Below are 12192 nucleotides of genomic sequence, written 5' to 3'. Positions count from 1 at the left end.
TTTTTTTTTTTTTTTTTTTGTCTTGAGTGTCATTGTGGTCTTACTCGGACACTTTTTGTGCTCTCAGGGAGATCTCCACATAATCTACTTCCAAAAGAAGCATTCAGCTCTTGTATTGTCTGCTAGCCCAGCTTTGCGTCTTACATGGCTTCCTGTGGACTTCTCACGTTCTGTGTCTCTGGCAGGGGGAGGCTCTAATATTGACAGGCTCTACAGGAATTGCTTTAGTCCAAGGCTCGCTTTAGAAGCGGCTGCCTTCTCTAAATTGTAAGCTCTGTCGGCCTTTAAATCCACTTCTTTCAGAGCTGGTGAAGGGCCTAAGCCAAGCCCCCCATCCTGGTATCTACTTGATGTGCATGTTGTCCATCTGTACAGAAAAACCCAGGGGAGCTAAAACTCCCATGTGGGTGCTGTGAAATGACCAGTTGGAGTTAACAATGTGACGCCAGCTGCTGAGCCCAGTACTTCTGGCTTTGTGCAGCTAAACGACCTCACTAGAGCATGTAGCAAAGCAAATATTTGTCCAGGTCCCATTGCAGAAAGCTGGTAATGATTTGTAAGGCAAGGGTCTCGGCAGGGGAGCTTATTCAGTGTGCAGTGCTCAGAATGCGTCAGGATAGTTCCCTGGGCTTGGGCAGGAGCCAGGTCTTGGCTGCGCAATTTAACTGGAAAATAGTTTTTTCCCCACAAGCATAACCTTGGGCTTGACAGGAGTCGCACCAAAGTGCTGGTGTTCAGTCTCCAAATAGCAGAGCATGGTTGGCATGGCTGCCTAACCTCGGCGGTTGGGTTGACATGGGGGAGCAGCAAGTCTGTTAGGGCTTCACAGAGAACCGGATTCCTGTTGCAGGGCCCCCTGCTACTCTGCTCCTGAGCTTGCTGCCTTCTGCCAGTGAGTTGGGGGGACACTGGGGGTGGGGATGAAGTGGTCACTGCTGTCAAGACTCTTCTATGATGCCCATCAGCGTTGCCTTGTGGGTTCCTTTGTCTCTGAGGGTTTCCAAGACTCTCTAGGCTGTGGCCTCTTAGGTCAAGCAGGGAGTGGTGTGTCCTTCTCAGGCTCTCGGGGACCCTCTGCTTAGCAATGCCTGTGGCACTGCCACCCTTTGCTTCAGCTTCCCGTTGTCTTTTCTGGGCCATTCACCTCCTGTTGTGCCCCTGGCAGGATGGTTCCACTGAGGACTTGGGCATCTCTGTGGACAGTGCTTCCCCTTCTCTCCATCTTTGCAGTGGTTCACCAGGGCAGAGTTTCAGGCTGTAAACCTGAATGCTGGATGTTAATAACCACAGGTTGGGTAGTAAGCAAAAGTAATGTGCCTTCTAGCTATAAGTGAATGAGCCAGGAAGCTGATATTGGGTGCTACAGAGCAATAGTGGGTAGGGGTGGTGGTATTTCATGGGTTGAGTAGGAGGCAAGGGGAGCCTCATGGTATAAAGTTGGCTGACCAAAACCTGGGAAGAGGTTGGGCTGTGAGGTAGGAAGGTTGAGGCATTTTCTCTAGCAGGAGAGAATGGACATCAGCTGTACTGGTGCTGGCATCCAGAGTTCATTCTCTAGGGCTCTTCCTGGGGGTGTCTGATAAGGCTGCTGAAGACCCAGTTATGCACCTGACATCTGCAGTGCACAGCTGCATGCCTTCAAGGCTTGCCCCTGGGCACTGCTCCATCCTGTCTGTGTGCAGCCTCTTGGAAAGTGGGGGGTGAAGGACAGGCTTAGATGTGACTGCAAAACCGGTCAGAAGCTGTTATATGGATGAGCCTGCACTCTTCAGTGTCAGTCTGCAGATGCATTACTTAACCAGCCAAAGGAGCTGCTGGGCCAGAGCTGTTCTTGCTTCCAGCAGCTCCTCTCTTTATTCCTACCCATGGAGCCAGCTGAAGAGGGCAGGGTTTCAAAGGAGCTGTCAGCATTTTGGAGATGCCCGTTGCCCTGAGCACTGCACAAGCACTTCCTGTTGAGAAGAAAAAGCTCATGCTGCTCAGGGTCCATGCAGGGGTTTTGTTCAGGCAGAGCAGGTCTGGGACTGCCCTGGCACCTAGATTAGGAAGTGCTGCGTGTTTCCAAGAATGAAGGGCTGGGCGGGGGTGGGAACTGGCACGCAGTGTTACAGCAAACTTGGGCCAGGGTTCTTGGCCTGGTGGCCTTAAACAAAAGCAGCCACTCCTTCAATGGAGAAACAAAAGGATGGTTATTGTAGGGGAGGGGGAAGGGGGTTGGATGCTTAAGAACTTTGGGCACATGGATTGTTTGGTGGGCAGTTTGGTGCCATGGGACTCGCAGGAGGGATGTGTTGTGCCTCAACCAAAGTGTGCAGTGAGACCCAATATTAAACCATAACCTTGAATGGCTTCTGGAGTCGTCCTCTCCCTGCAGGCTTATGACATCAGGCATCTTTGCTACGTGGCTCTGAAAAGCAATAAAATTCTTCAGTGCTTGGGGCTGGCTGGGGCTCAGTAGGGCTGGGTTCCTTTCTCCACCCTGTCTCTGACTGCTATGTGGAAAGGCCCCTGCAATTCTTGGATGGCTGGAACAAACTCCAGTTCATTCTGACTAAAGCCCACCTCCAGAGCCTTCCTGCTGACTGCTCAGAGCTCAGCCCCTTGGCCAGCAGAGTCGAAGCCAGCAAGGAAACAACTGGAACACAGCTGGCCAAGGATTCCAGAGTGGTCCCTCCCACCTGTGGCCCAAGCTCTGTGCTTGAAAAACAACCCACAGAGCATCTCCAGGCACTTGCGAGGGACCCTCTTTGTCACTAGCCTGTTACAACTTCTGTGCTTCAGTTTTCCCGCTGCCCAGCACCATATGACAAGTAGCCGAGGAGAGATTAGGACTGAGGTTCTCCCAAGTCCCTGATGCAGCCTTGCATATGCAGTGTAAGAACTGTGATTTGTATGGAGAATGGTTTTGGATCCCATCCTGCACATACTTACCCCTTTTTGCCTTCCCAGGCTTAATGGGATTGTAGCAGGTCCCAGGGCATTCCTTAAACACAAGGAGGTAGACAAAGAGGTGTCAAACTCACTGCAGCACTGATTGGCACAGCTGGACTGTATGTGAGGCAAACTAGTTCTGCTGGCATCAGCTGCCTGGGATAGGCCCAGGGCCATTCCTCTCCCTCCCCTAGGTTGGCCATCAATCTCATTCTACAGACTCCTTTACTGCAAGGCCAGGAGTTACGGAGGAGTTCGTTCTGGCATTACTAAACGAAGGGACCTGGTTGGGGTTTTGGAGACCTGGCTGGGAACCTTGCTTATGCTTAGAAGCCATCTGGGAGTCTAGGCTTAACCAGTCAGCCTGACCTTTTGTCTCGTTGGTGTCAGTAGAAAGCACACAGCAAGGTCTTAACCACTCTATCTTTATGAAACCTCACAGCACCTTCCTGCATTACTAAAGCCCTCTGAGCGTGGTTGAGGTCTTGAAAGTACAGCTGGGGCAGCCTGCCTTTCTTTTAGCCCATGGATGGCTGCTTCTCCCACCCAAATGTCTGAGCAGCATGTGAGCTTAGCTCAGACCTCTCTCTGTTCCCTGGCCACATTTAAGATTGTTGTATTAAGATTACCTGCCCTCTTGCGGGCACTCAGTCTTATTCTGGTCTGGACTTGCGTTATAACAGAGCACATGCTTCCAAAATTGCAGGCTGTGGAATGGCTAGGTGCAATGGCTTGTGGCTGCTGATCTTAGCTCTGGGATTTCTGCAGTCACCTAGAAGCAAGAATGCATTGCCAGAACTGGCCTTGACAGGTGTTTCGTTCCCTGATTCTACCCCTAACCGAAAGGCATCTTGTTGGAAATGTTCCTTGCTCTAGCCATTCTGGCAGCATCCCTCCTTAGAAGCAATGCATGGCTACTTTTGTGTTGCTGTTGTGGGCATTGTCATGAATGCAAATGTCCAATCCTTGTCTGAATCCTCATGAGCGCTTGGTACCATGAACCTCTTGTTGCAGAGTTTTTATAGCCCTTAGCCTGCAGAAGCCTCCTACCCAGCCCTTCCTGGAAAAGGGAGGGACTTCCTCTGGGGATAGGACCTCCTGTAACTGTCTACTGATCCTATGCTTTCCTCTGGCTGCTGCTAGGTGGGGTGCTGGCCTAGACAAACTCTGGATTTCTCCACTCCATGCTTGAATCAGGTGGGGTGGTGATTTGAGCCATATGCTGATGGTGGCATGGGTGACCTATAGCTGTATCTGAGTCAGGCTATCCCTTCCCTCCCTGATCAGGCGTGCCCTCCACCCTACTTGGCAGCCCCATCTGGAGGTCTTGCTTGGCATCTGGGCCACAAGGAGGGAGTGATGAGAAGCAGCAGTGAGCATTTCTGTTCCTTTCCCTGATGGCCCTGCCATCCACCTAGCTAGCTGTCCTCTGTTCTCACTGTGTGCTCAGTTGCTCCTCTGGCAGGCAATGCTCAGCCATCAAGCAGCAGGGTTTAAGAAGCAACAGGGATGGGGGCCTGGTTGCAGCTCTGTTCCTGCCCATGCTGTGACCCTGCTGGGAACAGAAGGTGCCAGTGAGGGCATAGCATGGCTTCCAGCGTTGTGCAGGCTAGACAAGCATGGTGGTTCTTGACATCAGTGCTGCTTGTTGTGCTGCTGACGTGGATGTGAAACTGCAGCAGCTGCCCCTCCCTCCTCCCTGCCAGCAGCTCCTGTTCAGTCTTGCTTAGGCTTTAAACTTTCCGTTGTGCACCCCTGCAATATCCTGCCTGGCCGGCACGGCTGCAACCTGAGCTAAGACTTGGGAGCTTGAGTAGCAAGCGGCACATGGCCATTGGAATCGCTTGCCAAGTCTCAACGGCTCTGCTGTGTCAGAGTGCTCTGAATTCCTAGTTCTTCACCGAGTTGTTGATCTGCAGTCCTGCTACCCCACATGGCCTCTTCCTGGGCCTAGCAGGGCTGGAGCTGCACTGGCTTGGGAAGTGCTCAGTTGTCTGAGACGGTGAACACGCACAATGCACAGAAATCCTGAAAGTCTGGCTCTTGGTGTGCAGTCCCAGCTCCACACCCAGCTGGGCAGGTAGCTGGCAGCCAGTGAATGAGTCCCTCTCCCCAAAGCAGAGGGGCTGTCTGTGGGTCTGGCTTCCTGCAGTCTAGTCAAGTATTAGTGATGTGCAGGAACTTGCCAACTTGGGAATGAAAGTTATTCTAAATGCTTGATGTGGGCTGCCATAGGGGCAGGGAAGTGTCCCTGGTGTTTGAGAGCCAAGTTTTTGGGGCTTGAGGCTCGATGGTTTGTTTGCAGGAAATGGGGAAGCAGACCAGATGTTCTGCATATTCATCTGTTTCCTGGTGTGAGCAGGTTCATGGTGCCCTGGGGGTTCTGACGCTGTGGTGTTCCTGAGCAATTTTGAAGCTGGGATTAAGTCTGCGCTCTCTCCCAAGAGTCTCCTTGTGTTGTGGGTGTGCATGTGTATCTGAGCTCTGGAGTCTGCTAGGTGTTTGTACTTCCAGTCTCTAGTGCAGATCAGCCAGGTAGTCTGCTCACTCATTTCATGACTTGGTGCTGGATGCAGGAAGTGCAACTTACTGTAGCTGCCAAATGAAGTATCCCTGCCTCCCACCTTCCAGGAAGAAAGTGGGAGCAGCATAGAGGGACCTGGGGTGTGGGGAGCAGGAGACTGCAAGTGGTTAGCCTCAGGGAAGCGGTAGTGGCTGCATAGGGCAGGCAGAACAACCTTGTATTGGGGCAGGGAACTGCCCAACTCTGGGAGGATGGGCTAGTGAGATTTGTTCTCGTGAGCTTAGAGCAGGCTGTGAATCTAGCCCTGCACTCCAGTGGCTTGTGCAGACTTGCAGACTTTGGAGCTTGGGGGGGCCTCTGACCCAAATCATGTGCTGGCACTGTAAAATCCTCTTGCATCAACCGTTTACTCTACTTCCATTGTGACACATCTGGAGTGGAGCTGCCACACTCCACCCAGAGGCACTGTTGTTTGGGGCTAGTAAGTCCCAGGGGTGCCTGAGGGTTGAGGACCTCACTTCCTCCCCTGCTGTCACACTGCCACTCCTACCTCTGGTTGTCCCTGTTGCCCCCCTAGGTCTCACTGCTTGTCTCCCTTCTGCTTTTCAGATCCGGCTGCGCTGTCAGAAGGGGATCCCGCCTTCTCTGCGGGGCCGGGCATGGCAGTACCTCTCAGGAAGCAAGGTCAAGCTGGAGCAGAATATTGGCAAGTTTGATGTAAGGCCCTCTTCTTTCTCTGTCCCCTTGTCCTGTTTCCCTCTGGGGCAGAAGAGCCTGGGTGAACTGCTTGGCTGTGGCTGCTGCTGCCAGTGCCAGGTGCAAGATGCCGTGAAGTTTTGTCTAGGTGGAACAGCACTGGGCAGCCAACAGCCCACACTGGCATGACCTGTAGCGGGCTCATCAAGGTCCTCTTGTCTCTGTATTATCTTCTGTCCCATGGGACCATGTCTCCCTATACAACCCTCTGAAGGATCCATGCATGTAGTGGCAGGATTTCTTTTCCCTCCTGAACCTGCAATGGGAGACTGGAATGGCTCAGCTGGTCTGCTGTCCCTGGTTGCTCTGTGGCTGGAGCGGGGGGCTTGGGGTCCAGTCTCACTTGAGAGCTCCACTGCAGTGATTTCCCTGCGTCTGATGCTGCCCTTCTCATGTATGGGTGCTCATGAGTTTGTTTGTTTGTTTTTTTTCCTACCCTCCAGTGACATCTGGGTGCAGGCTAGAGTCCTCCTTTCTGCTGCCCCAGTTCTCAGCATGCAGGGCTGATAGCTGCATCAAGCCAGCTTCTTTGGCTAAATGCACTTTCCACACCCTTTTCATATGCCTGGCTTTCCTGGGAGTCCAGTCAGCTTGGCTACAGCCTTCCCACCTGCAGCACGACCATCCTACCCTGTGGAGCTAAATGCATGCACTGTTTTGGCACAGCATCAGAACTTCCAAGGCTTGCTCCCAAAACTGGTCAGGGAGCCCCTGCATGTTACAGGCTTCTTCTGGGTTAACTCTGTAGTACTGGATGTCAGGGATGTAACTAGGGTCAGGTAACTACTACAGCTAGGCTAGAGTGACAGGAGCAATGGGGATAGATACTAAACAATAGCATCTGTTCCTGACCAGAGAGCCAGCTGCCTCTTCCTATAGCTTTTGGCGGACTTGCCAGATTCCCCCTGATCCCTATCACAGAAAGTTAACTCCTAAACTGAGGCTTGTAGAGCAGCCATTTGGGAGAAATCTTGCCTCTGAACTACAGTAGTATGGACCCCACCCATTCCTGTGTACCATCATAGCCTCCAAGTAGGGACTCTGCCACCACTGCCCTAAAACAGCAGCAGCCAGGGTGTGCTCAGTTCCAGGCAGCTGGAAGGTAGGGAAGCTGGTGCTCTTTGTTTTACCGTATTTATTATGATGTTGACCCTAGTCCTGTGTTGGGATGCTGTTTTGGTATGTGCTATACCAGCAGATAGATGGATATTCACTACCCTGAAGTGCTTAGTGTGACTAGGTAGCTCCCTAAAGAGCCCTAGTGCTTCACAAGTACCAACTAATAGCTGTGACTGTCTAACTGGCCCTTGAGCAGGGGTTTGCAAGTGTTTTGGGGATCTCCAGAGGCCGTATCTCATTGCTGAAAGACCTCTTAGCTCCCTCTTGCAGTATACTGTTTCATTCTCTCCTCACCCCCTGCTCTGTGCCATGACTCCTTGTTGCCGGAGGAGCCAGGGAGGGCTGTGCGAGGCTTCGGATCCGGAGAAGCTTTGGACGCTTAGGGGTCCGAAGCAGCACATCTGGGTTGAAGCGCTGCCTCATTCAGCTTCCCGAAGCAGTTCGGAGCCGCCTCAGAGATCCGGCCATAGGGTATAATGGGGAAACAACAGTTATAGATGTTTTATTGTTTTTTGTCCAACTTGGATGAAACTTTCAGGGGTGGTATCATCTGCAGAGAGGATGAAGTCTCCCAAGTTTCAAGAAGATTTGGTGTAGGGGCTTGGGGGGGAACAGCACCCCAAATTCTTGAAAGCAAAACTCATGTCATGTCTAGGTGTTACAACTTAGTGGGGTGAGAACTGCAGGGATGGTAGCTCTTACTGAGGCCACAAAGCTTACCAAGTTTCAAGAAGATTGGTGCTGGGGTTTGGGGGGTACTGGCCCTCAAACTGCAGACCAGCAAAACTTGTGCTGTGGGTGCTGTGGGACTGACTCTGTCTTGGGGCAGGGAGGGGAGACACTACTGCAGGCCTGACTGCTGAGCTGCTGTTGCGGGTTACCAATCAATCAATCAGGATTCACTGGGGGACCAGCTCAATACACAGGACCTAGCTACTACATAATGACTTAATGAGCATCAGTTAGCACCTACAAAACCAGGCTAAGGAGATGCAGGCAGTCAGCTGTCCCAAGACACTAGTTTTGTCTGTCAGCAGGTAGGGGTGCAGGGCCCCAGAACCCCCCTGCACCGAAATCCTCAACACCTGGCAGGCATCACAGCAAGGGTCACCATCCCTGCAGCTGTCACCTCGCTGCACCTTAACATGCACAGTGTTACCCATGGCACAAATTTTGCTTGTCTGCAGCTTGAAGTACACCTATTGCCTTGAAACTTGGTAGGTTTCATGCTGTCAGCAGAGGCTGCCATCTCTGAAAATTTCATCCACGTCGGACAAAAAAAACCCCAAAGTTATAGATATTTCATTGATTTCCCCTTATACCCCATGGCTGGATCTCCGAGGCGACTCCGAAGCTTCGGACCCACTTCAGCCGGATCGAGGTGGAAACCCGGTCCTGAGCTTTGGATTGGATCGCAGCTGGATCCAAAGCCGGATCAGATCACTGCCAACTCACACACGCCTGGTACTGATCCCTGAAATGGATCCCTGCTGAGGGCAGGCAGAGGAGTTTAGGAAAGAAAAGGAGCAAAGCTTTGCCAAGGGGTCAGTTGCTTCCAAGTCAGCCTGGATCTCTGCTCCATGCTGAGTAGTTTTCTAGCTGCGTATGCTACGGAAGCTACCAGTTGCTGGCAGCAAAGACAGGCGAGTGTAGTTTAACTGTTGGTCTGCAAAGTGTGACTCTTGCAGTGTGGATAAGTGGCATCTACTAGGAAAGACCAGAAGTGAGCTAATCTGTCCCTGCCAGGCCTGATGGCTATTTTTGGAGGCAAGAGACAGCTTGTGGCAGGCTGGATTTGTGCTTGGACTCCATCCTCTAGCACAGAACTTTGAGTGTAGATAGGCAGGTTTGTTGCCCTGGTTCCTGTGGCCACACTTTAAATAGATGGGGGAGGAGGCTGCTAGAGCCCCAGCCAGTCTTGTAGAGCACTTTTCTTCCAGCTTGTCGATTTACTTTATCGAATTCACTCCATTAGTGTCTTGTGCCTTCCACGAGAGTGGTGCTAGGAGAAACTAGGCAGTGAGGCTAATCTGGCTACAGGGGGAGAAATGACACGGTGCTGGGGAGCCTGGGTTGGATCCTGCCAGCATCTCCCAGGGCTGCCTAATACTAAGGGCAGTGGAATCCCAGAAGATGTTTCAGCTAAGACTACAGCATGTTCAGAGGCTCTCTGGGCTCAGCAGTTTTGAGAACAGGGATCCAGCAGTTCTTGGTGTTACCAGAGGCAATGGAGCCAAGCTACGGGCTGTGGGTCCTCAGTGTGCACGTGGGCTGTCCTGGCTTATGCTGGCAGGGAGACATCCTGGCTGGGCAACAACTGAAGAGGTGAACCCAGTGCTGTTGCTGATGTCAGCATGTGGTGGAGCTCCCCTGTGTCTCTGCTGTAACACTTGCACTCACTTGCATTCTCCTTCCTAGGAGCTGGATCTCTTGCCCGGGGAACCCAAGTGGCTGGATGTGATCGAGCGGGATCTCCATAGGCAGTTTCCATTCCATGAAATGTTTGTCTCACGGGGCGGCTATGGGTAAGTGGGGAAAAATCTCTCTGGCACCCAGTTAGGTCTTTGTGGCATCCATAGTGCCAGGTGGCTGATTCCTGCAACTAAGTCATGTTGCACCTGCCCAGCAGATGAGACACCCTGAGTCCTGGATACCTCAAGAGTAGACCCAGAAAAGAGACTGGGTAGGGAGAGCTCCTGTCTCCTCCAGCTTCATGCTGGCTGCCTCCTGCCAGCTCTCCCACCCAAATGTTTATGCAGACTGTCTGGCTCTGAAAGGCCTGGCTTTGCTGGGATGGGAGGTAGGAGGAGGGGAAGTTACCTGGCAGTGTGCTAGGACCAGGCAGCAGGAAGTGCCTGCTCCCGCCCAGTGTGGAACAGAAAGGGATTGTGTGTGGCAGTGGGAGACACCTCTGGGTGTATCTGATTTACCTGGTAACCTGGCACATCCTGAGCTGCATTGCTGTGCAAACAGCAGCAGGCCCAGGCATGTTGGATGAGAGTGCTAGACTTGGCCACCTCCAGTACTGAGTTCAGCATGCTCCCTGCCCACCCTTGGTCTCTGGCACTGCTGTGACCAGTTCCCAGTAAACCCAGGTGCTTCCTCCCCCACCAGGAGAAGGGAGTGTGTCGGCTGCTGAGTTGGCATTCTCCTTGAACAGCAAGGTCGGGAGTCCATGTTCAAGTCCCTGGATTAATCGTGACTAACCTTGTTGAAGGACTCCGCATCAGAAGATTATGGCAGCTTAGAAGGCCTTTTATACAAATGAGACTAGGAGCTCCCTGGGCAGTCACTGCACAGATCAAAGCCTTATTGTGTGACTGCAGTTGTGTCTAGGGCCCCTCTTAGTAGGTGCTGTTCAAGTGGAAAACTCTGCCCCCACTGGGTTCTCAGTGCAGGGACTAAACCATCTTTGTGAGGAGGGACTAACGGGATGCCTGTGACTTGTGGTACATGACACCCCAGGCGCTAGACTGGTGAGAGGTTCTGTTTGCATCTTGGCATGGGTGAATTTTGAGTGTGATGGCCCAGAATTGTCTGGAGAAGCCTGCCTGAGATGTAGCCTGCTGTGCCCAGAGGCCTCTCCATGCCAAAGCAACCTGGGTGCATTTGGCCTGTTTGAGGCCCAAGTGCTACTGCAGTTGTGCTGAGATGGGGACTAATGTCATCTGGGCTAGAGAGCTCGGGCAGGCCCTGTTGGCCAGGTGGAATTGTTGGCTTAGCTCTCTCAGCCCGTCTCAAAGACGGGAACCTCAGCAGGAAGTCTCTGTAGCACAGTACTGGAATCTACCCAAACACTGATGGCAGAGCTCTGGCCCCCAGCTTTGTTACCAGCAGCCATGATGACAAACTAGACTTCCCTGTTTTAGGTGCCACTGGATGACTTTGCTTATATGGTATATTTGCCACTGATCTTCCCACTTGGGGACCATGATGCAGGCTCTCGTCCTTGGGTCTGTGTCTTAAGGCAGAAGCTTGTGTACAAGTCCCATGCTGCTGCCAGTCCCGTTCTCTCTGCCTCTAAATTGGCACATGCTATTTCTCTACAGGCAGCAAGACTTGTTCCGAGTGCTGAAAGCTTATACGCTGTACCGGCCAGAGGAGGGCTACTGCCAAGCCCAAGCACCCATCGCAGCTGTCCTGCTCATGCACATGCCTGCTGAGGTAGTGAACATGCATGGCCCATGCGATCTCCATCCTCATTGCCCTTCCATAGCTCTGATGGTTACCATCCCTTGGGACAGAGCGGTGTGTGTAGGGGTGGGGGAGGTGGGATCTGGACTGGAGCAGGCATGTCCCACTGCACTGTCTGTACTGGTTCCCTTTGGTTGACTCGTTCTGGAAGGGAGCCCAGTAGAGCACAAGTGTAAAATGGTGGCCAAGGAGATGAAAGGTAGAGCAGTTTTGGAGGAAGATGGGAGGACAGAGTGCTTTATTTCATTTGCCTCATGAGAACCTGTTCCTGTGTGGAAAGCGATCTCCTTGCAACCCAAAGGAGGGATTTCTGGACACAGTGGAACCTCTTGTTTCCCATATGATTTCTATGAGGTTTGGCTTTACTGCAGCTTTGGGTTGGTGTCCTGCCTCCCTGGGAAATGCTCCAAATTAATAGTGTAGAGGAGTGGTGACTTGCTGTAACTTAAAACTCTATTAAGAAGAGGGACACTTCTGGAAAGCAGCAGAAGGCTCAATCCTACAGTGAGGTGGGGAGTTATCTTCTACCCACAGCAGGTCCCTAGACATGCAGGTTGAGAGTAGAGGGTACAATCTTGTTCTTGGGAAGTTTATCCTTTTATATTCAGCCTAAGAAGCAAATAATCTGAAGGATGTATTGGTGTCCCTTGTCAAAGCAGTGGTCTGGT

At 52.2% G+C, this 12192-nt stretch overlaps 1 protein-coding gene and 1 long non-coding RNA gene across 2 annotated transcripts in view; one reads left to right on the top strand and one right to left on the bottom strand.

Annotated features, from left to right (window-relative positions):
* The window catches only part of LOC109290309, a 17140-nt gene extending 6501 nt beyond the window's left edge, over positions 1–10639 (bottom strand). The window contains exons 1-3 of the long non-coding RNA XR_002095570.1: positions 10629–10639; positions 9727–9729; positions 5440–5446 (exon numbers count right to left, since the gene is read on the bottom strand). This is a non-coding gene — a long non-coding RNA (uncharacterized LOC109290309). The remainder of the gene's footprint in view (positions 1–5439; positions 5447–9726; positions 9730–10628) is intronic.
* Positions 1–12192, top strand: part of TBC1D10A (TBC1 domain family member 10A) — a 24375-nt gene that overhangs the window by 4170 nt on the left and 8013 nt on the right. Inside the window, exons 2-4 of the mRNA XM_019506748.1 lie at positions 6065–6172; positions 9749–9855; positions 11380–11494. Coding sequence (XP_019362293.1) covers positions 6065–6172; positions 9749–9855; positions 11380–11494 — 330 coding nt within the window. The remainder of the gene's footprint in view (positions 1–6064; positions 6173–9748; positions 9856–11379; positions 11495–12192) is intronic.

Source organism: Gavialis gangeticus, unplaced genomic scaffold (genome assembly GCF_001723915.1).
Source record: "Gavialis gangeticus isolate Ggan-Ray unplaced genomic scaffold, GavGan_comp1, whole genome shotgun sequence".
NCBI lineage: Eukaryota > Metazoa > Chordata > Crocodylia > Gavialidae > Gavialis > Gavialis gangeticus.
The sequence above is the reverse complement of the archived record's forward strand: the minus strand, read 5'-3'. Positions and strand labels throughout refer to the sequence as shown.